At 39.7% G+C, this 26,889-nt stretch overlaps 3 protein-coding genes and 1 long non-coding RNA gene across 4 annotated transcripts; 2 read left to right on the top strand and 2 right to left on the bottom strand.

The window, feature by feature from the left end:
• Positions 1–1,632: 1,632 nt before the first annotated feature.
• On the top strand, positions 1,633–2,616 carry LOC306829069. Its single transcript, XR_013779832.1, has 2 exons — positions 1,633–2,027; positions 2,239–2,616. It is a non-coding gene; the product is annotated as an uncharacterized lncRNA (long non-coding RNA).
• Positions 2,488–10,060, bottom strand: eef1g (eukaryotic translation elongation factor 1 gamma). The gene is made up of 10 exons (XM_079351915.1): positions 9,952–10,060; positions 8,996–9,154; positions 8,756–8,819; positions 8,243–8,385; positions 7,292–7,435; positions 7,017–7,146; positions 5,936–6,140; positions 5,237–5,409; positions 3,651–3,775; positions 2,488–2,863 (listed from the first exon to the last, which is right to left on the bottom strand). The coding sequence occupies exons 1-10, from the start codon at positions 9,961–9,963 to the stop codon at positions 2,705–2,707; spliced, it is 1,314 nt and encodes a 437-aa protein (XP_079208041.1). The 5' UTR covers positions 9,964–10,060; the 3' UTR covers positions 2,488–2,704.
• Positions 10,061–10,232: 172 nt separating this feature from the next.
• On the bottom strand, positions 10,233–12,805 carry polr2g (RNA polymerase II subunit G). The gene is made up of 8 exons (XM_079351624.1): positions 12,656–12,805; positions 12,246–12,355; positions 11,847–12,006; positions 11,505–11,555; positions 11,336–11,401; positions 10,976–11,047; positions 10,838–10,871; positions 10,233–10,588 (listed from the first exon to the last, which is right to left on the bottom strand). Exons 1-8 carry the CDS (start codon positions 12,665–12,667, stop codon positions 10,575–10,577), a joined length of 519 nt encoding a protein of 172 aa, XP_079207750.1. The 5' UTR covers positions 12,668–12,805; the 3' UTR covers positions 10,233–10,574.
• A 378-nt stretch (positions 12,806–13,183) lies between these two features.
• Positions 13,184–16,095, top strand: LOC306828886 (uncharacterized protein). Its single transcript, XM_079351622.1, has 5 exons — positions 13,184–13,378; positions 13,475–13,612; positions 13,718–13,817; positions 14,792–14,922; positions 15,004–16,095. The coding sequence occupies exons 1-5, from the start codon at positions 13,328–13,330 to the stop codon at positions 15,292–15,294; spliced, it is 711 nt and encodes a 236-aa protein (XP_079207748.1). The 5' UTR covers positions 13,184–13,327; the 3' UTR covers positions 15,295–16,095.
• The last annotated feature ends 10,794 nt before the right edge of the window (positions 16,096–26,889 follow it).

Here is a 26,889-nt window from a genome sequence, read left to right as displayed (position 1 = left end):
GGGGGGGGAAGAGGAAGTTAAAGGAAGAAGACTGTGTGGCCAAGAACTAAAGAGCAGGCGGGAAGCAAGATTGGCAGGGCTGGAAGAGAAAATGTTGCTGTTGGCACAAGATTACGTATTGTTCTTGTGGACTGTTTTAGTTTAACTATTTAACTCTGAAGTTACTAAACACCAAACATGAAAATAATAACCAGGATACTCGTATAACAGCCATCATTTAAAAGATAGCCTCAAGAGTTTAAAAACTGTTCCTTCAAACTTGAATTTCATATTCGATGACACGGTGAAAGGCATTTGTAACACCACTCCCTCAGAAATCGAAGGGTTAGCCATCAGCAGTGTTGTAATTGCTGCGACGCAGTGGGTGAAGTTATTTGCTCGAGTTACAACCCTCTTCCACCACGATCCACAGGAAGGGTGAGTCATGTGTTCAAGGACTTCGCTGTTGTGGGAACATTTCCATTTTCTGATTTCCATGAGACCACAGAGCAAAACCTAAAATGGCCTCCCTGCTTTAACAATATGGTGAGAGATGGTTGTGGCAAAAATGATCTGTAATCACGCTCAGTAAGTTGGAAAAAATGACACGTCTGACTCACTCCAGCAACTGACTTGTTGCTTGTGCATCCCTCGTGAGTGTGAGTGTGTGTCAGAGAGGAAAAGAGATCCGCCCAAGACCCTTCATCACTACTAAGGAACATGATTTGTGATTGAAGTAAATGCTAAATGTGTCGACGTGCTAAATGCATTACTTGAAACTTTAAAGATGAAGTGACTTCATTCTACAAACTGACCTTAACTGAACTCATAATATGGGCTGGTCCAGGTGTCCTTTTTTACTTGCAGCTACTGTGCATAGAGCAAACAAAGAGGCAACGAACAAAGAAATCAGTTACAGCAGAAGTGAAAGCATAATCCAGGCTGCAGGTGTGGGAACAGTCAACAACCAATGGGCGCTGTGTAAAGCTAAATAGAGTTGGGTGTGGCCCATTAAAGTTAATACTTTGTCATCACAGTTCATTTAGGCATTGAGATAAACAGGCTAAACTAAAGAAAGTTGTAAATGTAAAAATGAGCATCGAGTCTGATTCATAAAGGACTGAGTAGGAAAAGAAGAGTCATCATTCATGATCTATTCCTCTTATTTGGAGGTCATTTCTTCTTTTAGTAAAACCTACTTGCAGAAGTAAGTACTGGCACATGCCATTTCTGCCTTTTATCTGGGTGTGGTCAGGCCAAACAAGATCATTCGATCGGCCAGACTCCTAGCTAAATTATTCAAGTATCAACATAAAGTTGAATGTATGTTTGGGTATGTTTCTTTTTCTTTTAAAAAGTGAATTAACTTTAGATGATGTCACAGCACCATTGTTTTGCGTTTTCTTTTCCTGTCATTTCAGAGCAGACTTTTTTAATAAGCCTAACATGCACGATTTAATTGACATGTTTTTGTTTTATGCATGACAATGTTTAAGTGGGTCTAACTGAACGAATGTTAAACGGTTTTGTTAATAACCCCTTGGCCTTAGATGACATTTAATGGGGCATCTGAGTTCTTTATAAAGATTCCTTTCAGACTTCTTTCCCCCAGGGAAGCACAAACGACATGAAAACAAAAAACCCATAGTTAAAAGCAGACAACATTCTTGTGTTAGACTGAGCAAACCGCAGAGCTCAGCCCAGTCATTTACTCGCCCTCTTAGGAGCACTCCATTCAGTGAGACTCTGTTTAAATGTCAGGTCTTAGGCTGCCCCCTGCAGGGCAGCAGGCACTTTGCAAAATAAGCAGAAAATACTGAAAGAGTTTGAGTCAGTTTTTAATGGCTGCTTCTCTCCTTTACGCACTATGGATCATAAGTGTATCCAATGTCTTCTCACAAGCGCCGCCTGTAGGTAAAGGAGCTCATTAGAAACTAAAATACAGCTGGCTACTTCTTTCCTTTCCACTAAATATAGTCTGAAAATATTCTCTGCAACAGAAAATTAATCTTACTTTGGTGACATTTCTGATATTTGGTTAATGTAAAGTGTGTCCTTTTTCCCCACTTCCAGAATTAAGGATTTGAGGGACCACACCAGTTGGGCTGATTTTCCCCACTGGCTGAAAACCCCATGGCATTCCTCATGAAGCTTTAGATTTACTTAGTAAACACGTTCACATCAACTATGAGTCTCTGTTGCTGCCATGTGACTGATCTTGCAAACAGATTTAACCGTCACATTTCCAACCACACCCAGCATTGGGTGTGGTCCTTGTGAACTTTTGTGTCACAGGACTGGAGGTAAAGGCTGTAATAAAGGCCTACATAATAGTTGGGCGTTCATATCACACTTTCAATTAAGTTTTCACTTTTCTGACATTCTGTGTATTGATCCTTGTCTGGCACCAAATGGTTTGTCCAACTTTAACATGGCTTTTTTTTATTGCACAAAATTGTATACGTTTACTAATCATGACAAAGCTCAACAGACATCGACTCCCATAGATGGCATTGTGAAAAATGCTTTATTTCGCAGGTCAAACCAAAAAAAAAAAAAAAAAAAAAACCAGGTTGGGGCCATTGAGACAAAACGTTGTCTTCAAACACTGTCGTTCTGAGTCATTGTTGCAGTAAAGTAAGCACGTGGTGGCTGAAAGTCCATAAAGTTAAGTGCTGGAAAGCAGAGGCGCAGGGTGCTCGCGCTCATTGTTCCCAGTGTCTTCTCATTTGAAGACCTTGCCCTGGTTGACAGCTTTACCAACATGCTTGAATTCTCCCTCCCAGGCAAAGTACTCCTTCACCATGGTTTTGCACTCCTCACTGTCTGGATCCAGCTTGCGCCAGGCATATGACTCGTAGTCGATTTGCCAGTCAGGAGACAGCTGGAAGGGAATTGAAAAACAAGGACTTATTTTAAAGCATGTACATTTACACAAGTTGGTTAACTGTCTAACAATTTGACTTGACATTTTGTCTACATCATATGTCAGGTCAAAATATATACATCATAGACCTGTCAATCAAAATGAGCCTCCTTTCATTGTCTATCACAACTGTCTGAACTGCTGCTTAAAAAAGGAAACTAATTGAGATGGTTGTGCAAAAGAAAACAGAGCCGGTTGAAGTACAACAACTTCTCCTGTGTTTTTGCTGGAAAACAGGAGTTTCATTTTAGGATCGCATAATCCCGTGTTCACGCACCGTGTCAAAGCATCTTCAGAATGGTTTGTGCCCATAGCATGAACCAGCCTTTTCCTCACTGAACAGAGATGGCTGGGATGAACATGGTCTCAAGTTTGTCTGCCCCCGTCAGATTAAGACTGCGTGCCATGATAGGACACTGCCTTGCCCAGTGACAGGGGATCATCCTCTAAACCAGGGGTGACCAATCCGTGGCTCTCGAGCGTGCGGCTCCTCAGTTCACATCGAAGTTTGTATGTCGTTTGGTTGCGTTTAATATTGCCAGTGCGCGTTAGTAATTCTCACTCCGTGCTCGCGGCTGTCCGTCAGCGGCCTGCACTACGCTGTACTTAACTGCCACTCCAGTCAATCACTGTGTTCACACAGCGAGCATTGACTGACACTTACTTCCAGCCTGAACATTTCACAGTAAGTATATAAATGACTTCAGAGCACTGTGGAAAGTGTTTTTGCTACATGGATACTTACAGTGAAGGCCAGGTCCTGACCCCTGAAGACCCAGATGCCAGAGATACTGCTGTCGTTGTTGGTGCCAAACAACAAGACACTGCCGAAGGCAGTCTTTCTAAGTTTGTCCAGGCGCTGGAACATACCTGTGAATGACATGAAGGGGGGGAAGATGGGCTGAGTTCATAATAAATATATAAAAAGGAAACTGGGGCACCAGTTTACTAGAGGTTGGTTCATGTGACCCATGTACAGAGACAGGCCAGGGTGTAATCCTACCTGTGGCTCCTTATCCACATACCAAACCCTGCTCTACCCGATTTCAAGCTGAAGCCACTGTCCTGTCTTAAAGGCATAGAAAGAATTTTTTATTTTTTTTTAAACATTTAATGTATTATATGTTTTTGTGACAAATGTGCTAACTGTACTTCCACCGGAACTTCAAGTCTGCCTTCGAGGAAAGTAAACGTTTCCAAACAAAAAACATGAGCAGCAACATCACAGTGCTGTCACACTGGTCTCCACTGTGCCCATAGCATGAACCAGCCTTTTCCTCACTGAACAGAGATGACTGGGATGAACATGGCCTCAAGTTTGTCTGCCCCCGTCAGATTAAGACTGCGTGCCATGATTGGACACTGCCTTGCCCAGTGACAGGGGATCTAACAATAGGATGACTCCTGTGTAACACAATGCTGCTGATTTGGCTTAATATGCAATTTGATCCGAGACTATTCAGAACCTTAGACCTTGTACCATGAGCACAATCATAATTTTGCTAGACTGGAATTTGTGGTCAATACAACCAATGTTGAGAGAAATGGGTCATTACACTTTAAAAAATGCCCACTGTTGATGTTCGTTCATTCTCAAAGCCCAAAACACGATCCATACATTTCAACATTTTTTCCACATGCCCAGGAGAAGTTCTAAAAAGTCAAATCACATCCTCATGTAGATTTAACAGTTCAAGAAAAAAAACAACTGGCCAATGTGTGAACCAGCACAGCCACGAACATGGAGGGCCTGAACTTAAATGGAACAACAATGCTGCAGCTTCTCCCAGGATGAGAAACAAGAAACTGGAGTTTCTTTAGGTTTATTAAAGACAAAGTGGTTTGGTAAAAAGGCTGCTTCGTTTTTCTTTTTTAAAGTCATCTCTTGAGCCATTTTTGTTTTCATTGGACAGGACAGCTCAAGGGACAGGAAATGCTGGGGGGGGGAGTCGGGGATACACAGTCAGAGCTGGAGGGATCAGGAATCCCATGGGGGAAGAATCCTTCCAACAACCAACCAATAATGTGAGAGCAGAGTTCAAACTCACGCTGACCCTTACAAACTGTCATGTCCTTCAAGTCACTACTGTCAACTAAAGAAAGATGCATTAATAAAGTGGCTTTCCATCCAGTTTAAACATCTTTACACATGATCCTGATAAACATTTGATTTTTATTCTCCCATTTGGTAGAGATTTTTCTCCTCAGCGTGGAGATGCTGTATTTTCTGGGCGTTACCCGTGATGCCGAGGGTCAGAGTTGAACCCGCAGCCGTGCGATCAAGAGCCTTCGCCCGTGTACGTGGGGGTGCGATAAAGCCGCAGGTCTTACCTGTGATGAGGTTGCAGCTCTTGAAAGACTGGGTGAGCTCCTCGGGGTATTTGTACTGGCTGTACCAGATAGAGAAGCCCTCGCGGTCAAACTGCTCCCAGAAGTGGGGAATGGCTACCGTCAGTGTGTCCTCGTTGGAATACTTTCTCTTAAACTCGTCCATGACAAATGAGCTACAAAGAGAAAGGGAGACGCGTCAGGTCAGAGTTCTGCTGGCTGTGCTTACGATTAGTTGAGAGACAACGTTAGTGTAGAAATCAGGTCAGAAACACGTCAGACATTCTTTCCTGGGTTACTTAATTTGTGGTCGTCTGTCTGACAAACTTCAGGACCGACTTATAGACGTGACAAACTTTTAAACTGAAGCATTGGAGACACATTTTACAGGTTAATCCATTAAACAGTCTGTTTGGGGTTTGTGCCCATAGCATGAACCAGCCTTTTCCTCACTGAACAGAGATGACTGGGATGAACATGGTCTCAAATTTCTCTGCCCCCGTCAGATTAAGACTGCGTGCCATGATCGGACACTGCCTTGCCCAGTGACAGGGGATCAGACATCGTCTGCAGACTATATCTGTCACTGTGAAGGATTTCATGTTTATGGTGCTAGAGCGTGTGATTGGTCACAGCTTAAATGGTGTAATTATGTGCATGCCAGGATCGAACAGTTCAGACAAAAGCTTCCAGATCTTCTACCTCTTGGGCAGATGTGCGTAGGGGTCCTTAGTTTTGGGCTCTGCGGCCAAAGCAGCGTCGCAGTCGTCAACGTCCTCTTCGGGGGCCGGCTTCTTCTCCTCCTTTTTCTTTTCCTTCTTCTCCTGGGGCTTGGCAGCCTCTTTCGCTCCCTTCTCTTTCTTTGCAGGGGCCTCCTTCTTGGGCTGCATCTCAGAGAACTTTTTGGCTGGATAAACAGAGCAAGGCAAGACATGTTTTCACTTAAATGTTCCATTATTTCACTTTGGCTCGACACTCTAGACCCACACTGTGGCTTTGACTCCTGATTGTTTACAAAAAACAAACGGGGAATCTGGATCCCTTAAATGATTAAGTGTATAATACATCTTTGTAAGCTCAGCCTTAGCCACATGGCATGTAGTTTGGTCAACTTTGAAGCTTTAACTTAGTCCAGTCTGTTTGAATTCTTTGCAAAGGGACATCCAGTGTTCAACAGACTCCTCAAATAAACTATCTGTTACAGTCTTTCGTTTGTGCCCATAGCATGAACCAGCCTTTTCCTCACTGAACAGAGATGACTGGGATGAACATGGTCTCAAGTTGGTCTGCCCCCGTCAGATTAAGACTGCGTGCCATGATCGGACACTGCCTTGCCCAGTGACAGGGAATCATCTCCTCATCCTGAGATGAAGGAAACCATCAGTGCTGTAACAGTTTGGTCTGACATGACGTCACGGGAGAAGCCGTCCAAATCAGCCATTTACAAACAAATGTTAAAAGGTCACGATTTATATTAAAGTGCTAACTTCATTCCTTTTGACAGGTGAGGGAATTCTCAGGAACGCAGCAGCTCAACATACAAATTAAGCAAACTGATTGTTTTGTAACTGATGGAGAAGCTTTGATTGAAAGTAGTGAACAGACATGAGTACCACGTGGTATTACAGTGCTGTGAGAGACTTAAAAATCACAAATTAAAAAACTAGAATGAGTCTCCCTCAGCCAAGGAAACAAATGTTTTATTGGATTTATGGAGAGGCTTCTCGATAACACGGTGGTTCCCACATTTTACGTGTTCTGGTCTTATGGCTTTGTAACTCACCATCAAACTGGGCCATCTTCTCACACAGTTTGACATCTCCCAGGACGGTCTTGAACTGCGGCTGGTTGACACAGGTGAGGAACCAGCGGGTGACGTTGGGGAAAGGCTGACGGAAAGATGGCTCGAGGACCTAAAAAGCAGAAAGGCGTTAAGAGCTTTCCGGAGAGCTTCTGGACTCAAATGTCACAGATCAGATTTCCCCCTGGGAAATGTTCCCAAGGAGTCCTCAACATGTGGCGTTGCGCGTCTGTCGTCTGCTCGGTGGGAAGACGCACCTGTTTGTAGAGCCAGAGCATGGAGCAGGCCACGGTGATGTCAGCCAGGCTGATCCTCTCGGCCACCAGGAAGGTGCGGGTGTTCAGGTGCTGGTTCAGCATGGCGAGGACCTTCTTCACGTCTTCTTTGGCCTGCTCTGTCGCCTGAAAAGACCAAGACAGATGAATGACTATGGAGGGCTACACAAACTGGTCCGCTACAAAAGAAATGAAGACACGTCAGGTCACATAATTCTGTTGGTTGTAGGTCACACGAAGGGCGGAGAGAAAATAAGTGTTTTAATGAAGTCAGTGTCAGAAAGACATTATTCCTTCTTTGGTTAACTCAATCATTTTGTACCCGTGACACCACCTGTTCTCTAAAATCAACATTAAGGCAGGGTGGTGGTCGTCTGACAAACTTCAGGACCAACTCATAGATGTGACAAACTTCTAAACTGAAGCATTGGGGACACATTTTACAAGCTAATCCATTAAACAGTTCTGTTTGGGGTTTGTGCCCATAGCATGAACCAGCCTTTTCCTCACTGAAAAGAGATGACTGGGATGAACATGGTCTCAAGTTTGTCTGCCCCCGTCAGATTAAGACTGCGTGCCATGAATGGACACTGCCTTGCCCAGTGACAGGGGATCAGATGTTTCCTTTTCCAAGACGGCGATTCCATGAATAGTGCGACACATTGTCGGCTGACTAAATGTCTGTCACTGAAGGATTTCGTGTTTGTTGCCACAAATTAAAGAAGACTTCTGGCTCTCTATAGCCTCAGATAACAAAGAGAAGAACGTCTATGGAGGATTAAACAAAATATAAAACTAGTCTCTTCTCAGTACATGATCAGGAGGCGAGTCGCAGCGCTGCAATCCAGCCAACAAAAGCGAGCACCCACTCTCCAACAACTCTGTCAGATTGGTTTTTAAATTACGGGGTCAAAGAACTCTTGATCTGCTTACCTGCTTGTTGAACTGCATAATTCCCAGAGTGGGGAAGACCCACGCACTGGCTGGAGGGATGATCTCAGAGTCAGCGAAGCTCACCCATTGGAGCACCTGGGCTGCGGCCTGGGGTGTAGCACCACGCAGGACTTCATTGCTCACTATAGTTCAACAATGGAATTAAAATATATTGATATGATCTTGGCATACACAGTCGTCAATTTTCATTGGTTTTGCAGAGTCGTGCACAAGTTTGACCTACAGACACCTACAAGAAAAGTAACTATCTTCATTTAAAATGAGTTCTGTAAATCTCTGCTAAACAGTCAATTTGATTCTATAATAAACAGTTATTTCAATGAAATATTTTATCATTGGTTCCAGTGAGGAATCCTTCATTCTCAGGGAAGTGCCAAAAGTACATAGAAAAACTAAACATGATGCTTCCTATCGCTGTCAGTAAACTACCCTGTTTAAGTTAGTAAACTGAGATGTATGCAAGAAATAGAAGAGAACAATTCAATGACTTACAGTAATGAGCAATGGCATTACTCTCAAACAGACAGAAGCCGTCATCTCCTTGGTATGCGGGTACCTAAAAACAAAGGCAGAACACAAATTTGACACATTTTAAAATCAGGATATCAAAGTGTTAAGGACAGGAGGAGCTCTATCATATACTTAATTGCACTGGTTCATGTGCTCAAAGGCCTTTAAAGCAAAGCATGCCTCGAACACTCCTATGCAAACAACTAAACCACTTCAACTTACCTTCCCAAGAGGGAAGTTATTAAGGAAGGCTGGAGTACGGTTCGTCTGCCCAAAGGTGAAGGCAGGGGAACTGCTGGCCAACTTAAGGCGAGCACCGCTGTACTGGGCTGCAATCTGGGCCTTGAAGGCCCGCCAGTTCTCTGGGTACGTGTACAGAGTCTGAGGAGGATAAAAAAAAATGGAATTAGTTTGCAATCCTAAACCATTTCACATGTTTAAAGTTAAAATTACAGTATCAAAATGTTCCTCGCATTACAGCTAAAGGTGTAGTCAAATATACATGCAACACAATTTAATTTTACAGGTAAGCCTTCTTTAAAATAATAGAGAAGTCATTATGTTGTGTTTCAAGCTGAAACTCAAAATGGAATTTAAACTTGGTCAAATCATCTCAGCACATTGTAATGATGCTGGACGCTTCATCATAGAACAAAGAGTTGTATCGCTTTCATTTAAAGTACATGAACAAGTTACTATAGTTAATTATAAATAGGCAAGCTAAAAGTGAAAAAACCGTAAAATATTCACGTGGCTTTCAGCTCGGTTTCGACGCTAACTAGTGCTAGCAAACTACCGGCACTTCATCAGGACAGCTTCATTTTAAAAAAGAGCATTATGAGTGGTCCGTTTACTTAAACTACATAAACTGAAACACCTGGTTAAGCAGATTTAGGTGGAAATTTAACAGCAATTTGTTTTAGGAAATGTGGACAAAAAAGTGAATGTAACGTGGCACGCGCCTGGGCCCGGATATGAACGTCATTCATCTTGAATGCAACGTCATGAAAAAAAGAAAGCTTCATTAATACACCCCGCATCGCCTACCTAACAGCTCCAAATCACAAACAACGGGTAGAAATATTAAGTAACAACGCAGATGGCTCCGATTAATAGTAGATTGTCTCCTGAAAATATAGAGAAAGCGTCGCCACTACGCCCCTCTCCATCTTACTCACCCCTGCCGCCATCTTCAGGACGAGAGAAAGAAAGAACAACGGCGCGTTCTGGTGACGTATTTACGGCCACGTCATGTCGTGCGCCCGCTTTAAATACTGGCGTGCACGTTCTGCCTCCAGTTTGTCAACTTGGTGATGTGTCCTTCTTAAAAACCTTTAAACTAACTTTTTTTTAATGCTGACATTAAATAACTATAGCGTGCACTTTCAGCTACGCCTCAAGTCTCAAAATGACAAAAAAGGTTAACATTCTATATTTAAAACAACAGAAGAGATACAAATAAGAACAAATACAAATGTTTTATTGTATAGTTCACCTACAAAAATGAAAGAAAAAAAGAATGTAGTTGGAATGGAAATAGGTTGGGAAAAAAAAACCTGACCAAAAATACAGGTTACTTCATTTTATCTTTTCCATCTTTACTTGTGCAGCATGCATTCTGCTGGCTGCACATTTTGCTATGCCAGTTCAAAAACATAAAAAGTACAAATGTTTGCTGTACAGTGTGTAAGTAAAGGGATGAAGGCTTCTACTTGCCTTGTCAATCAGAGAGAACAACATCAACTTTAAACAAAATAACTCAGCTAGTAAAAATGTGTAAAATGAGCTCCTTTTGTGGCAATCAGCTCACAAGACCTGGAAATAGAGCACAGAAGGCACGTATTACTATCATCACAACGCAGGAACAAGACGTTTTCATAATAAAGGTCATGTAACAGAAAATGTTAGATAAGGTAATGCAGTAGAAATAAAAGTGTCAAACTGGGTCTTTTCTAGTTTACAGAACATTTGACGTAAAACACATGTATTTAAGGATTTAAATTCCTATCAACCTAATGAAAAAAATCGAGCACCCATAATAAAAAAAGTCTGTGTGGTCCTCACCAAGGTAATCATCCATGAGGGATCCGATGGCAAACTGAAAAATAAGACAATTTTTTTTTTTATTGAACTGTAAAATCACTTCAAATCAAACATATGCACATGACAGTCTGCAACACGATACAACAAGAAAAAACTTACAATGTCATTCTTGTCCACTCTTGTTCCCACAATCTTTAACCGGATCTCATCGTCTTGCTGGATAACAATGTCCTTGTAAGAGGGAAAAAAAACATCCCTTAGGCGCATGACTCCAAACGGGAGCAGAAGAGCAGTAGGCATGTAAGAAGTAATGACTTATACTCAAATGTCTTCATTCCCAAACAAAGAAACTCAGCACCAGCCAGAGTAACCATAACAACCTGGATGTCCATTTACATCCGCTTACTAGGTCGGACAAATATTAAGCAAGTGGAGTGTGACATTTTGATAATTTTTCTAATATGATGTGATAAATCTGCTGCAGGTTGTTGAAAAATAAAACACAGGGAATGTTCTTACCTCATCAACTGTCTTATAACAAGGTGGATTAGAGTTGGGATCAAACTCCATCTCTGATGGGATGGACTGTAAATACAAAGTTTCTCGTCAGTATTAAATAACCTGAACTCAATTGGCATAACAAAGTCAACTGATTTAGTGAACAACTAAAAATGACAAGCTGACTCACGTGACGAGAGATGAAGCAGGACATGGGACCAATTTCTGTGAACAATCCAACCTGAAAGAAAGAGTGAAATAATGTGCTGTCAAAGAACAAGTCGGGATTTAACAATCACTTAAGTCTTAATGCAAATTTCAAAAAGCATGACAGCAGCACAGAACTGTGTGCACAGGTTTATCATTTAGCCTTGCTAAATGATACATCTGCTATCTGCAGATCTCCCCCACATGGTGAGAGTTTGGGAACCGCTGCATTATAAAATGATTCACAGTACTTTAAACTAGAGGAAATCAGAGAAGTGTGGTTAGAGGCCAACAGCTAAATATTATGTCCTGCACTGTTTCTTACCTTGTTAACCTGAGTGACCACTGCATCCACCACCTCCCCTTTAAATGGACGGAATACAATTGCCTTGTATTTGACAGGATAGAGGACAAACCCTCTCCCTGGCTGAATTACACCTGCTCCAATATTGTCAATGGTGGTTACTGCAATCACAAAGCCGTACCTAAAGGAGAGAAATAAATAAAGAAATTCAAACTTAAATGAATGAAAACATAAAAAGCATGTGTAGTTGACTGATATCGTACAATGTTAATTTTAATTTCACTCCTACATCTGTCCCAACCTTAATCCACAAGTTACTAAAACTCAAATTGACCTTGTAATCACATTAATAATCTCTGATCTAAATCATGTCAATAAGAATATATCAGGGACTAGGATTCAAACACATCAGCTACTCACTTCCCAGTGCAGGTTCCCTCCACCTCTGTAAAAAGCTTCTGCTTCACGGTGTTGAGGAGATTAGGACCAAAATACCTCGGGTGGAGTAAGATTTCATGCTCCAGAGAAATCTGAGAACATAAAATACATTAAATGTAAGAGAAGAGTAGCGTCAAACTGTAACACCAAGGTAATCATGAAGCTGAAGCTGCCTCACAGCATCCAAAACAAAGTAAAGAGAAGAACTTGTGGGATTTCTGTATTACTGTAAAGCAACAATACTTTTCGATGTGAGGATTTTGTTTTTTAGTTTAGTTCAGATTCTTCATGTTAACCGAGCTGCAAACATGCTGAGCAAAAAATAGTAAACAAAACATTAATTCACCACAATAAGCGTCTCAAAACACGGCGAAAAAAATACACATTCTTACATGGTAAAACATTTCTGTTGAATCGTCGGTCCGTTCTCCAACACGGTCACTTCTTTTAAAAATAAAAATGTAAACCCTTGCGCTTTAATGAAGGAGAGAAAAGCCTGCCGCTCGTTACTAAACTGAAGAAACTACTTCCGGTGCAAAAGGTCTGTCTGCCCTGCGCTCTGCCTATCAGGAAACACACAATCCTATTTATTCAGAGCTGTTCGTTTTGATTAAATTGTTCCGGAATTAGCCCAGCAATATCCGCCCTTCCCCACTTCCAGCTTACTTCAAACCATTTACCGAATTATATTATGCAGTAAAGGCAAATATAAGTAATGGAAACCCTGCCTTCTGTGTCACATGTAGTCTGCCCCTTAGCGGCGAGGAAAGATAATAGAGGAGCATGACGGCGGAGACAGGCGTGACTTAAACGTGCACTGTGATTGGATAGTGTGACTGTTGACATCTCGAAGCAAACAGAGAGGGTTCCTTGTCAAAACGAGAGGGAGCATACATGGTAAATACATAATGATATCTTTCAATAACTTAAAGAATGTGACAAGAATGAGTTGATTTAAAGCTAGCTTGGTATAATCCTGGTGACGCTCTTCATTTGTCCACATCCAGACGCTGTAAAGTCGCTTATTCTTTTCAAGTGCATAAAACTTCCTTGGGTTGACTGACATGGCGTGCAACCTTTTCTCCAAGTTATTTCGTCCCACTGCGATCAAGCTCGTAAGTTGTTGAATAGCCAACCCTCTTTTTTTTAATATCCCTTTGACTTGTTTGAAATTCTACTTCTTAATCATGACTGCCCCCCTCCTCCTGCAGGCGGCTCTCCGGTCGGGCTCCATGATCAGACATTTATCCAGTGATCCTCCACCGGAGCAAATCAGTCGTTATCCGATTCCTTACATGAAAGACCTTCCTTACGATATAGTTGAGCTGATGGAGGAAGTCGAGTCGAAAGTAAGGATATATTTTAATATGAGGCATTACGTTGTTGAATTATTTATGATGAGCTTGCTTTGATTCAGTTATCTACTAAAGTTAACCTTTTTTTTTTTTTTACAGGGGGGATTTTTGCCCAACGTCTTCAAAGTCCTCTCTCACAGACCGGGAGAGTTTAGAGCCTTCTTCGCATACTACAATGAGCTCATGAACAAAGAGACAGGTTATTTTTAGTTGCATTACTGGTATGGTATTACAGATGTTTAGCAAATAATAAGAAATTAATCTGTGAGACATAATCAGCAAGGATAGCAGGATTGCCCCTTGCAAAATAAAACCCTCCTTTATTGCAATATGGCAACATCTGTAGGCTGAGTATTATTTTCACTCTTTTGCTCTTCCACTGTGTTGGATTAGTGGCAGCTGGCCCTTTCAGAGTTCAGGTGCATCATGAGTGTGCCAGTCTGTAGTTTGATCTGTTTTGGTCAATGATCAAATAGTATGAACAGTGTAGCTAAAGCTGTGATAAATACAGTCAGGTAGAAACAGTTAAACAGTGCACATGGGATGTAAAATAGACGCATCTCATTTCCAGGATTATGTCATTTATTCTACTAGGTTTTAAACTTGTCTTGCACATTGCTTTGGTTTGATTGAAAAAATCTTGAATGTTGCAGTTAACTGTGACTTATTGATGAGGGAGGTATGTTAACCCTGAGGCTAAAAGTAATTGAGAGTCAGCATGGAATAACCTCACTCATCTATAACAGACTTTGCAGAATCAAAGTCTGTAATAGAAAACCTCTCTGTACAGTCTGTGGTTATTGGCTTACCAATTGTGGCTAATTTTTACATTATTTGACAATTTTAACCTCTAATCTCGTAGAATTTACACTAACAACGGAGATCTGTGTATATTAAACAAAAGAACCTACACTTAGACCATCTCACGATGGTGTCCAATCCATTCAAACAGCCTCTCTACTAGATTGTGAGCTTCCTTTGCCTGAGATGGGGGGCGGGGAGGTCCTAATGTATTACAAGTTGTGAGCTGTAATGAATCCTCACTGTAATGAAACCTCATAAACTTTTTCAGCAACAGGAGAGTGTTCAAGCCACAGCTAGCTCATGTACCATGTACCTTTTGTTTAATGTTGTGGGATTTTACAATTGAAAGTGAATTTTTAATGTCTTCAGGAAGGTTAACTAAGGCAGATCGAGAGCTGATTGTAGTGGCTACCAGTATCCACAACAAGTGTCTCTACTGTGTGGTGTCCCACAGTGCACTGCATCGTATCTACTCAAAGAATCCAACTCTCTCTGATCAGGTATGATCTTCTATACATTTAAGATGAATCCCATACATCTGACACTCACTCTAATCATTTTCCTCCCCCATCTTCACCCAGGTTGTTGTAAACTATGAGAATGCGGAGCTGTCCGCTCGGGAGCGTGCCATGCTGGACTTTGCAATGGCTGTGTGTCGCTGTGACACCATCACTGAGCAGCATTTCCAGTCTTTGGAGGAAGTGGGCTTTGACCGTGAGGATGCTTGGGACATCGCCGCCGTCGCTTCTTTCTTTGCCTTGTCCAACCGGATGGCGCACCTCACCGACATGAGGCCAAACTTAGAATTTTACAACATGGGCAGAGTACCACGTGACAAGAGCAAGACCAGCGGGCAAGAGAAAAAGAAATAATTAAAACGGACGAGATTAGTGGAGGTCAAAAGCCATGTGTGACACATGCATTATGTGCACACTGTTACAAAAAGGTCTCCATCTCTTGATGTAAATAATCCAATGTTTTCTTATTGGATCAATGACGTGCACTATCAGATCCTCAGGTATGAGACAGCAACTATAAATCCCTGGTGTGTCCTGTGGTCAGTATGAATGCAGGAGCTGACATTTATGATTGCATTTATAAGTGAGATTATTTCACGTCCAAGTGATTTAGTTTGCACTTAAAAAGTTATAAAGTTTTCTTCATAATTCGTGTGTTGACGTGAGTTAATTGATGAAGCTACATGAGAGAGTATCTGTGTACCTCTCTATGTGTTTGTTTTTTGGCAAGATACCGTTGTATTGTTGACTCCAGATTTAAATAACATTATGCTTGTTTGACTGACACGTCACATTCTGGTTTGTGTTCACTTAAAGGGTTCAGTAGTTTCACACATATCACTTAGGTGCAGGGCAATTATAACAACAGTAACCACAGTAAAGGTTGTTGTGTTTTTCATTTGATAAAATCCATGTGATGGGTTAAATGTCAATTTTCTGCTTTTGTGTGAAATATATTTAACAACAATTAAATAGCTGTGTTCAAGCTTCCATCAATATGTTTTTTTGTGTCTGTGAAAGCCTTTGAAATATTATCACATTAAACTCACAATAGTTTTACCTGGAGGTGCTTTTTGTAATGCTGTGTTTTCTTTAACTTAACTACGATGAAAGTTTGTTCTTAATTTTCTGAAATAAAATTGCTTCTGTAAAAATTCCTTTTGTCTTCTAAATAAATATAATAATAATTAATAATATATTAATATTTTTCTTTTAAAAAATGACCTGTGAGCCTTTCATGAAAAAAAAGTGTTTTTCTGTCGGAATAATTGCTTTCTTATAAATAATGATAGTATCACCACTAGATGGCGTCACATCCATACATAGTGGACTGGCTTTAACCCATTATTGTCCGGAACAAAACTGGCAATTTTGGAAATTGGTCAATATGAGCCACGGTGTTTTTGTATTTTCACTTAGGGTAAAGATGAGTGGATTTGTTACATTTTTGCAGGTTAAGTTGTGATTTTCTTGATTCTTCACATACATACAATGTGAACTCATTCAATGTAAAAATATTACGCGTCCAGTATCCACATTTTCCAAACATTTGTGCCATTTTGGACATTTTTTTCTATGGAAGGTCATTAATGGTTACTTAATGGTTCATTAATGGTTTATTAATGGTTACTTAATGGTTTATTAATGGTTTATTAATGGTTTATTAATGGTTACTTAATGGTTTATTAACGGTTACTTAATGGTTACTAAATTGTTCATTAATGGTTACTTCTTGGTTAACTAACGGTTGCTTAATGATTTATTAATGGTTACTTAATGGTTTATTGATGGTTACTTAATGGTTACTTAATGGATGCTTAGGGTTTACTTTGTTGTTACTTAATGGTGTTTTAATGGTTTATTAATTGTTACTTGATGTTTCAATATTGATAGAACCACCCTCAACCAAACAGATATACTTACACTTTGGAGACATATTCAGATTTAGTAGTTGGTCATTAATGTGTAAATAAATGAAAGCATATTTTTATGGAATACATATTTAATCACTCCTTCTCACTTAATTATGTGGCCTTCACGACATGTTCTTCTGGAGTTTAGGTTTGGCTACCTCTTAATGCTGATGTTCCTGTGCTGTTTTATAATTTAGGGTTTTACAAACCTGTGCTTAGTCAGCACCAGAAGATTTACTTTGACGTTCCTTCTGTATGAATTTGTGAGAGACATTAGAGCAGAAAACAGAAAGTTACAATCAGGTCACAAGTTTAGATTCACAAACAACTTGGCCGTCTTGAATATTAAGATACTAACACTGTAAAATAGTATTGATTGACAGCTCTGTTTGACAGATTTCATTCCAGGAATTCCTCTGACAGAGCTTTATACACAATGTTGACAGACTGAAAATGAATCCAATGATGTTTCTCAAGGTCATTTCCTCCCAGGCTTGTCCTGTCCTTTCATGTCCTCATGGCCCTGATAAGGTGTCATATGTCCTGCAATCAGCTTGTGTACTATTACAGGTCCTCATTAAGCAACAACCTTCCTGACCCCCTGTCCCCTATTAGTATTAAAAGGAGACAACAGGCTCAAGACAAGGCTGCTGTAGGCTGTGGTCACTCATGTGTTGTCATCTTACTGGGGAGGGGGCAATTTCAGAAATCTTCTGTTTGTGGTGATTGATCATGAAACATGAAAACAAGGTTAACAGCTTTCAGGTGGAGACTCTCAACCATTTCTTTTAGTAGCCTATTGTTGCATTGAAGGGAAAAATCAATATGGTTTTATTCCTATTGCAAACTGAAAGAGTCTTTTTATTCTCCTTTATTCTCCTGATAAAACAAGTCACAAAACATACATGTCACATTACATTTTTCCACATGGTCCCTTTTTGCTCTAAGTTTTGCACTTGCAACATGAAAGAGCGTAATATATATGAGCTGAATAAAAAAGGAGAATTCTGAACAAGGGAGAAGCAATCCATCCATCCATTATCTATACTGCTTTTCCTGTTAGGGGTCATGCTGGAGCCGATCCCAGCGAGATGCTGGAGTACATGCGCAGAGAGAGCATGCAAACTCTGCACAGAAATTGCTGTACCACTGTGCAGCCACGAGAGACACAATAAGAAATGGGAACTAAAAAACTTCAAACTTTCTTCTTTGGGACAATAAAAAAAATAAGAACACATATTTTACCCGTACCATAGAATAGATATATTTCATGTCACCATGACACTTTTCCTTAACTAGAATGAATGAAACCCTTAACACACTTTCTTAGAACCATGATGACAGAAAAGGAGATGTATTCTTGTTTTTTTCCAAATTTGTTAACGAATTTTAACGTTAACGTTATTGTAGTTTTCACACTGCAGTTACAAAACAATAGAGCTCTTTATATTTCAGAAACTCTTGTCCACTTCTCTTCATGTGCGTAGTTATTATTTCCTTTACTTGGTGGTGACAAAACTCTTCGTGCACAGTTTTCTTTTTCAGACAATATTTTAAGAAAATGATCAACCCCACATAAATTTTTCAGAAGTGCATGTAACTTGTAGAAGCTAGAGTGAGGAAACTAATTATGCAGTGAGAGATACCAGGAATCAAGATATAAATCAACAACTCAACAGTTTTAATTCCTTGTTTAGCTGCAAAACTGAAGCAGGAGATCATAGAAATGTGTTACTACATTAGAAACAGTAGGGGCTGCATGGTATTGAGCCTTTTTATATGAACAAAATGCTAATATCCTTTAGCATCTGAGGAAATATAGCTCAGAAACAGATTCATTCAAAAAAGACATTGAATAAAAAATTAAACTGTTGTTGTTTTTTCATAATTTCTTCATCTGATACATGTGATGATGGGTGCTCAGTTTTGAACTTTGGTGGTATTTAGGGAGGTATGTTGTTCTTTTGGGAAACATCTACTCAAACACAGATGATGGCATTTCTTGTTATTGTACCCCTATCTCTAAAAGAGCTGCAGCTGTTAGAACATTAATAGCCGATTAAACATCTCTCACTTATAAGGCAAATAATAGTTATTATTTTTCAAGTTGCAATCACCCTGGATTCAACAATCACATCAGAAAACAAGCTTTGCAATAACCACAGTACTGTAGGCTCAATTCAAATAACCAGCTGCCTGCAGTTATTGTAGGAAATATTAAACCTTCATTTAAATCAACTTTGAGCTCAGCATCATATGATTTGTTGAAAATCTATCCTGGGGAATGAATTCACTGAGTTACATATAATTTGCAACATGCACGAGTGATGCACATTAATCTTGAATAACAAAAACAGGAAATCATTCAATCTGGTGACTGTAACAAACTGGTTATATCACAAATTCTATTTTAGGATGTTTTTTTCTTTTCCTGAGATGATCTATTTAGACAGCAGGATGCTCTTACACTTTGTGACTCAGTGTGGAGAATGTAAAGAGTCATAAGAGCTGAATTTAACCAAGCAAGCATACATGGGACATGAGCACATGGTCAGACACAAGGCTGAGGTCAGACATAATGTGCATGAGTATACAGTATGCAAATGTGTAAATAGTGTTGACTTAATGTGTGTACACAGTCATTAATTGCTCTGCAACAAATTGTGTGTGTCTGTAGTTGGATGGCGTTTGCAGCTGAGGACATTTGCATTTATTCGGTTTGACTCTGTTTCACATGTAGAACAGGGACTATTTTGTCCTTCTCTGCCAGTTTGAACCCTACAGACCCTATATAATAGAGAATAAACATACAGTCAACCACACAGCTGTGACACATGTAGACACAACAAGTTGTAAAAACTGTGACACATCTTTAAAAATAGGCTGCGCCAGTAATTACACAGTTTTTATAAATATGCATGGATGTGGAGTCCTTGTCTGTGACGAGGACTGAGCATTTGCAGTTTATTATTGTGGTGGAACAATGCCCAGAAATGCAAAATCAATGGTAATGAGTTTTGTGTTTGGTCTTCTGTCTGCATATGTATTTTACAACATTCATACATCTGAACGTGTGCATTGCATCAAAAAGAAAAACCCATTCTCTGTAGTTCAGAATTTGTTGCCGTATAATTACTAAGTTTTGCTTGAAAGAGCTTATAGGAGAGGTTGTTGTCTTGTTCTTTCATCGTTTTATTACATCTATTAAGGATATGTCCTGTATTGGCTTTTACTGTATGTGTACAGTATACCCTGACTTTCAGGCCTGAAATCTGATTAGACTCATCTGTTTCTTTAACTCGTCTCTTCATAGATCAACTTCCAATCTCCTGTTTCGAATGTATAGTGCTGACTTGTCACCAAGTCAAAGGAGAGCAAAGCAATACAGACATTGTTCAACATCACCTCAGACTGTAACTGTGTGGTCTTTAGTCATTCAAAGTTTATTTGTATTTAAAGCCATTTAAAGTAAAACCTTAAAGATCATGTATCTTCAAAGTACTTAAAGTACTGTATGCTAGTGCTGTTTTTCTGAATTCTCCGACATCCAGATTCATAAAGAACTTCTGTATGAGGCATCTTGGTCCTTGAAACTATTGCCATCATAGTATCCACATTGCTGAATGCATTTATTGTTTTTTGTTTGTGTTTTGGATGAGTGCATGAGCAAATCAAATGCAAGAAATGTCACTGAAAAAATTACATGGTGGATATGCATTATCTGAAGGCTTGTTGATATTTAATGTGCTGAATTTATTTAAGGAAAGCGATAGAACACATTTTTTGGAGTTAAAGAGATGTCAAACTCACTTTGAGAGTTGCTTGGATATTTGTTCCAAATGTTATGTAAAAAGCTACTATTGGGGGTTTTTAGCTCAATGAGACTTTTGTAAGAAAAGACACTACCTTCCTAAATTAAGCAAAGAGAACAAAACAGGGCCCAAAGATAGACGCAAATGACACATTCCTCATAGTCTCTTTTTTTTTTTGGTACAACAGAAAAATACATTTTTCAATCCTGTATGTTCAAGGTGCCAGTAGATCTGTGGTAGCAGCTGTCACATGATAAAAGTCACAGTGACACATGTAGAAATGTGTGGGAGAAGTCATGGAATCCCTAAATAGCAGCCAATTGGGAATAGGAAGACGTTTCCTTCCTGATACCTGCCAACAAAAAAGAGAAACTAAGAACTAGAATTTAAAGTGCTGCCACTGATACTTTCTAGCAGCTGTTTAAATAGTGGTGTGCCTCCGTTAGTTTTGTCTAATCATCCTGCGAACACAGAGGCAGGAACTTATACATTACATCTCCACATAACTGCAGCTCTTTCATGACCCCTCAATCAACCAGTTTGAAAAGTGTTTCACATTAGCTCCAGACTGATAATCCAAATGCACACTCACTCAGATTACTTTATGCCTGAGGATTATGGGTTGTGCATCATCACATATTTGCTGCTGTAAGAGAGAGATTCATGCTTGTACTGTTTTTGTTTGTTTGTGTATCCTTGCTTACTTGCAGTTGAAATGTGCGTGATATTTATACACAGGCATGTTTGCTTTCTGGATTTGTGATGCCTGTGGGGAGGTTAATCTCATTCCCTGTTGTGTCTTTCTTCTTAAAGAACATTTTATTTCCCAAAAAATAGAGCTGTTTCTTTCCTCTCAAGGAGCTATGAAAAGTATGACCTGCTGTCTAACCGCTGAGCCCCTGAGCACACTGGAACTAATGGCTTGGCTATTAGATGGAAGACTGTTTAATCTCACTGACCTGATTGGTTTTGGCATTGTACCCTGCTAAAAGTTTAGGGTCTTTACTCTGCTGGGTTGTCTGTTTTCACAGTGTTTAGGTGACAGGGTTATGCTTGTTCTCGTAGATTGTCCTCTTCTGTGTTTGTCCTTGAAACTTGGCGAGATCATCACTTGGCAGATTCAATTAAACATATTTGCAAATGATGTGCACATTTGTTTTTGTCTGCCATGATTATGAATATCATTTAACTCATTTATTGCTGACATCTCTCTTCAGGGGGATTTACACGTCTCTCATATAATACCCATGTTTTGGTTCCAGCCTGCAGCCGGAGCCACAGTTATCCAGACCTCTGGCCCACAGAGAAGGAAAAGCTCTTTGCTCCAGGAATACAATGAGGAAATTGAGAGAAGACGAGACTGATGGATGGCAGGACACCCTGTCCAGCCGTACTTGCTGCTTGCTCTCTAATTTGGCGATGCGGCACATTAGCATTCAGGCTGTCCCTTATACCCTCCCACTGAAATGAATCACAGCTTATTACAGTAATGAAAGTGTCACTACAGAATTGATTAAAAAATGTCGTAATGAAACACTGAAACAGAAAAGACAGAAAACAATAAATGAATTACATCACACTGTTAGCAATTGCTGTCAATTTATAGCCAATTTTAAACACTGAAATACTATTTTCATCGAAAACAGTTAAATACTGTAGTTAGCAATGCATTGTGGGATACTCACCTTGAATCAACAGGATAAAGGCCATAAACAGTATAAGGATTTTTTAAATTACCGGACAGTATTTTTGAAAAAGTTGGTGTTTCCTGTTGAACTTGGAGCGCGACCAATGGTGGGGTCATTAGGCTTTGAGTTTTTTGTTTCTGAAAATACATCACTGCTTACTTTTTTCTTTATTAAAATACCCAAAGCCATCAACTCCTGAATGGATCATCATTGGAGGATCATTTGAAAAGCAGTTTTCAGAGGACACACAATATGGAAGACCTACTTCATCAACACGCATTTGAAACTACAAATTAGACGTTAGGTGTTATTGAGATCTTGTTTAATTTTTTAATAACTCATTGATATTGCAGAGGATATTTATTACAAACAGATCTCAGTAGCACTAGCTAGTCTAGCAATTGATTTAACATGTAATTTATGAGTGAGGCTTAAATTTAATAAGGATAAAAAGTATTACTTCTGTGCAGTTTGAGTTGCATTTAGGTTAAAATATGTAATACAGCCCAACAGTCAGAGGGACGACACTCGTTAACCCCGTAATTTAGCACAAAAAGGTTAAGGCATGCTACATGCTAATAGAATGAAAAAAAGGCTAACCACATTACATCTGCACATGGTAAAGAAACTTACAACCGTACGCTCAGCTTTGAGGGACTCAGATTCTACTTTGATTTGAGTCGGAGTGGAGACTTCAGTTTTTGACAATCAAACTCATTGATCAATGATTTCAAAAAAAGTCATTGTATTTTTCAACCAAGAGAAAAGACATTGAATATTTTTACATTTTATTCATTGGTACACATCAAATAAATCTTGTTGGTTATGTTGCTCCACAGACTTGCTGTTGGACATTATAGGAAGTGCCGTCTGATGTGATTGCACTACCATTCAAGAGGTACTACAGGACTGTAAGTTATTTGTGTTCACAAGCTTGTTCTCTTTCCCAGTTTCTGACTAGTTTTTAAAGCGAAATGCTTTTAAAATATTTAGACAACTATGAAGATCTGAATACATTTTGCTTGTTAGTTTGCAACTGTGCATTTGCTAAATTAAATAGGCTTTATTGTCCCGTTGGTGAAATTTGTTTTGGACTCTAAGTTCTGCCAAACTTTGAGTCCAAAACAAATTTCAACAAGAGAACAAGGGAACAAGAGAGTAGGTAGAGGCTGAGCTTGGCATGTCTCGGTGTGTGTTGAGAAAAGGAATAGCATTTGGCAGGCCAGACCCTTTCACCAACCATAAACACAGGCAATTTGACCAAAAATAGAATATACAATAGGAAGAGGCTTCATTTCTCTTTTATCAAGCAATGCTAGGGCAGCAGATCTTCAGGCAGAAGTCGGTTCCATATTGGATTCAACCTTGGCTTCAACCCTTTATAACTTTTTCCTGGATTTCATTACTTTCCTGCCCTTTCCATCCCTTGCCCCTTTGCGCCCTTGACCTTTCAATGCTTTAGATTTCAGAAATAATTTACCTGAAGTACAACCATGCTTCGGTTGCAATATTAACCATCAAAAGCAGCAGAAAAGGAAAGTGTCTCCGTTTGGCTCATAACTTTTTGATTCCCTGTGAGGCATACATCAGCCACACGCTGAGCTCAGCAATCTGACCGTTTGACACTCTCTGAATGTGCAATCTGGTGTTGCTCAGGCCCTCGCTATGCACAGTGTGGGTGAACGTGTTTGTTGATCAGCGTGCAAGCGTGTTTGGATGAGTGACTTTGTGCACGTGTATACGTGAGGCATCTACACACAGTGTCTTGCGCTTTGTCTCGTCAACACTATATCATCAAGTCTCCACATTGGAGCACAACAAACAACAAAACTTGTTCACATGTTGTCATCCCTGCCAATGTTTGGTTGAATATTTCTAGCCACGGAAGATTAGCAGTTACGTTTGGCAGCAGAGCTGTCTCACCTCACGGGGGGTATGTTACGTATACCAGGCAGTGTTGATGAGATTTGGGTACACACATCTGTTCCTATGGTTTGTTTTCCCCAAGACCCTTATCTAATTTTCATAATGCAAAACATAACAAGATGGCAAGGAATAGTGTGGGACGAGTAAAACACGTCAATTGATGTAAGCATAAAACCATTAAAGACAAACAGATGCAGGTCCTGGGAACACATTTCTTCAGGATCTCTCTGAATTCTAAATGGTGTAATTCTGTCTCAAACCTTCAGGATCTTTGAGGGTCCTGAACTCACAAAGAATAGTCCATGCATATCATGCACACAACCAGTCGAGAATGGATTTTAAAGCAGTATATATGTACATACTGTATATACTTGACTGTTTTGTTTAAAATCAAAAGACTAGATTCTTATTTTGATGTTGACAATTTTGTTCTTGAATATTTTTAGTGTGTCAACCCATATTAAAAACTATCAGCGTAAAATAAAGTAAAATGTAACTTATTGATGTGATGTTTTCTCTTTTTTTCCCCTGTATATCAATTTCAACTGTATTTGTCTTTCGAGTGCTTCTTCTTTCTCGGCACTGCTGTGCCTCTGCAACCTGATGAAATTCACACATATGTCCGTCAGGAATAAAGGAGTGAGCAGATTTGTAATTAAACTGTGTGTAATGTGATGAGTGACTGTGTAATTGGAAGGTAAAACTTGATGTACAACATCTGCCTCCTCCCTTGTGACAAACACATTGAGTTCAGGTTTGCTACAGTTCTACATAAGCATTAATACTACTTCTTTACAACTGCAGCTCTCAGAAAAGGCTGAGGTGGAAAATTGGTATTAAAATTAATCAATAAACAACTGTAGTCCACTGTTGAGGGCACACTAATGTTGTACTAACGCGATACTTCTCAAAGCATTTTATTTCTCTTTAGATTTGTTGTGTAGGGGGTAAGTGTAACGTGTGAATGCGTTAAAGTTAGAAGGTTCAGTATATATCATGTATGTACTCTTTATCCAGATGCTTCTCTTTCATATTGCGGCAAACAGGAATCCACAGAGGGCTGACAAACAAATAGGTGACACAGATGCAGTGGCAGCTGAGCTCACACATGCACATACACACATGCAAACACACACACACACAGGTTTTCATATCATCGCTCACTGTGTTTTTGTCTCTTTTTCCGCTCTCCGTTTTTTATCTTCTGCTTTTTAAAAAAATCATCATAGATGTAATCGATGTAAAGTGTGTCGGTGCTTGTACTGATATACAGAAGATTGTATCATGCTTTAACAAAATCTAACACTCTGTAACCCTTAGGCATATAAAGTGCAAAAACAAACCTGAATGGCACATTTTCTTAATCATGGCTCTCATCTTTGGTAGTCATCCCAAGTGTAAAATGTTATGTGAGAAAGTTTTATGCAGTTTAGGTTTTACATACTTCAAAGATATTTGACAACATAACTGCACTATCAACTAACAAAAAGTGAATGCGCATACTTGTGTGCATTAATATCCTGATAAAGAAAGAAATGTAACCAAAAATTGTACATATTGGTGAAAAGTCTTTATCTTTACAACCACAGTCTTGCACGATCTATTTGTATCATCTTCAATTTTTTGACAAAGTTTGTTTCTCTACACAGACACACACGCACACACACACACACGCACACACACACACACACACGCACACACACACACGCACACACACACACGCACACACGCACACACACACACACACACACACACACACACACACACACACACACACACCAAAACCTAAAGCAGCAAAGATAAGCAGAGGAATCATAAAGTGCATGCAGAAGAACTGAGAGAAATAGATTAACCTTCTGTTTCCTCAAGAGCTACACACATACACGCATGCACACACACGCAGTTGTGAACATATGGACTGCCAGAGACGACCCTTCATCACAAACTCTCTTACCTATCCTTAACCTATAATCTAGCTTTATAGCTGGCAATCTCTGATTATCCTCACTTAATATTCTTTATGGGTTGACAGTTGCAACCAGTGAGAGGGGGGAGTACCTCACTGCTTCTTTACACTTCAACAGACCATTAAAAGTGTACATAGTTAATCTAAATTATTTATTTAACCATTCCTTCTCAATCAATCAATCAATCAATCTTTATTTGTAACACCAATTCACGTTTTTTTTAATCCTACTTTACAAAATAGCAAGACCTCACTCATTGTTGCATTGTTTATAAAGACCAAACATCAATCCATCATGAGCACTAAATTGAGTTATTAAATTAGCTTTCGGAGCAGGACTTCGTCCAAACCACACTTCCGTTCCTTCCTCTCTTCCACTCAACCTCCTTTCTCATCCCTCCATTGGCCTTGATCAGCTCGGGCAGAATTATGCTTGAGACAGAACCCGCTCTCTGAGTCTCTCTCTGCCCTGCAGTCAGTTCATCCTTCCAGACCAGCCCACCGACAGCATACTCCTCCATCCTAATCATTACCTTAGCATATATTCGTCTCATCATTTGATCTATCGTTAAATATCTAAAATGTCTTTGGCTTTGTTGTGGTCTTTGCCAGAGGAGCAACATTTACCAAAGTTACAGTTCAAA

Source organism: Symphodus melops (assembly GCF_947650265.1).
Source record: "Symphodus melops genome assembly, chromosome: 9".
NCBI lineage: Eukaryota > Metazoa > Chordata > Actinopteri > Labriformes > Labridae > Symphodus > Symphodus melops.
The sequence above is the reverse complement of the archived record's forward strand: the minus strand, read 5'-3'. Positions and strand labels throughout refer to the sequence as shown.

Coding starts and splice junctions, on each gene's coding strand:
- eef1g (XM_079351915.1), bottom strand. Junction 7,436..8,242: donor TTATGCAGTTCAACAAGCAG/GTAAGCAGATCA, acceptor TGGTCTTTTCAG/GCGACAGAGCAGGCCAAAGA. Junction 3,776..5,236: donor GAGCTGCAACCTCATCACAG/GTAAGACCTGCG, acceptor TGTCATTCACAG/GTATGTTCCAGCGCCTGGAC.
- polr2g (XM_079351624.1), bottom strand. Junction 12,007..12,245: donor GAGGGAACCTGCACTGGGAA/GTGAGTAGCTGA, acceptor TCTCTCCTTTAG/GTACGGCTTTGTGATTGCAG. Junction 11,048..11,335: donor GTTATAAGACAGTTGATGAG/GTAAGAACATTC, acceptor CCCTCTTACAAG/GACATTGTTATCCAGCAAGA.
- LOC306828886 (XM_079351622.1), top strand. CDS start 13,328: ATGGCGTGCAACCTTTTCTCCAAGTTATTTCGTCCCACTGCGATCAAG. Junction 13,379..13,474: donor GTCCCACTGCGATCAAGCTC/GTAAGTTGTTGA, acceptor CTCCTCCTGCAG/GCGGCTCTCCGGTCGGGCTC. Junction 13,818..14,791: donor GCTCATGAACAAAGAGACAG/GTTATTTTTAGT, acceptor TAATGTCTTCAG/GAAGGTTAACTAAGGCAGAT.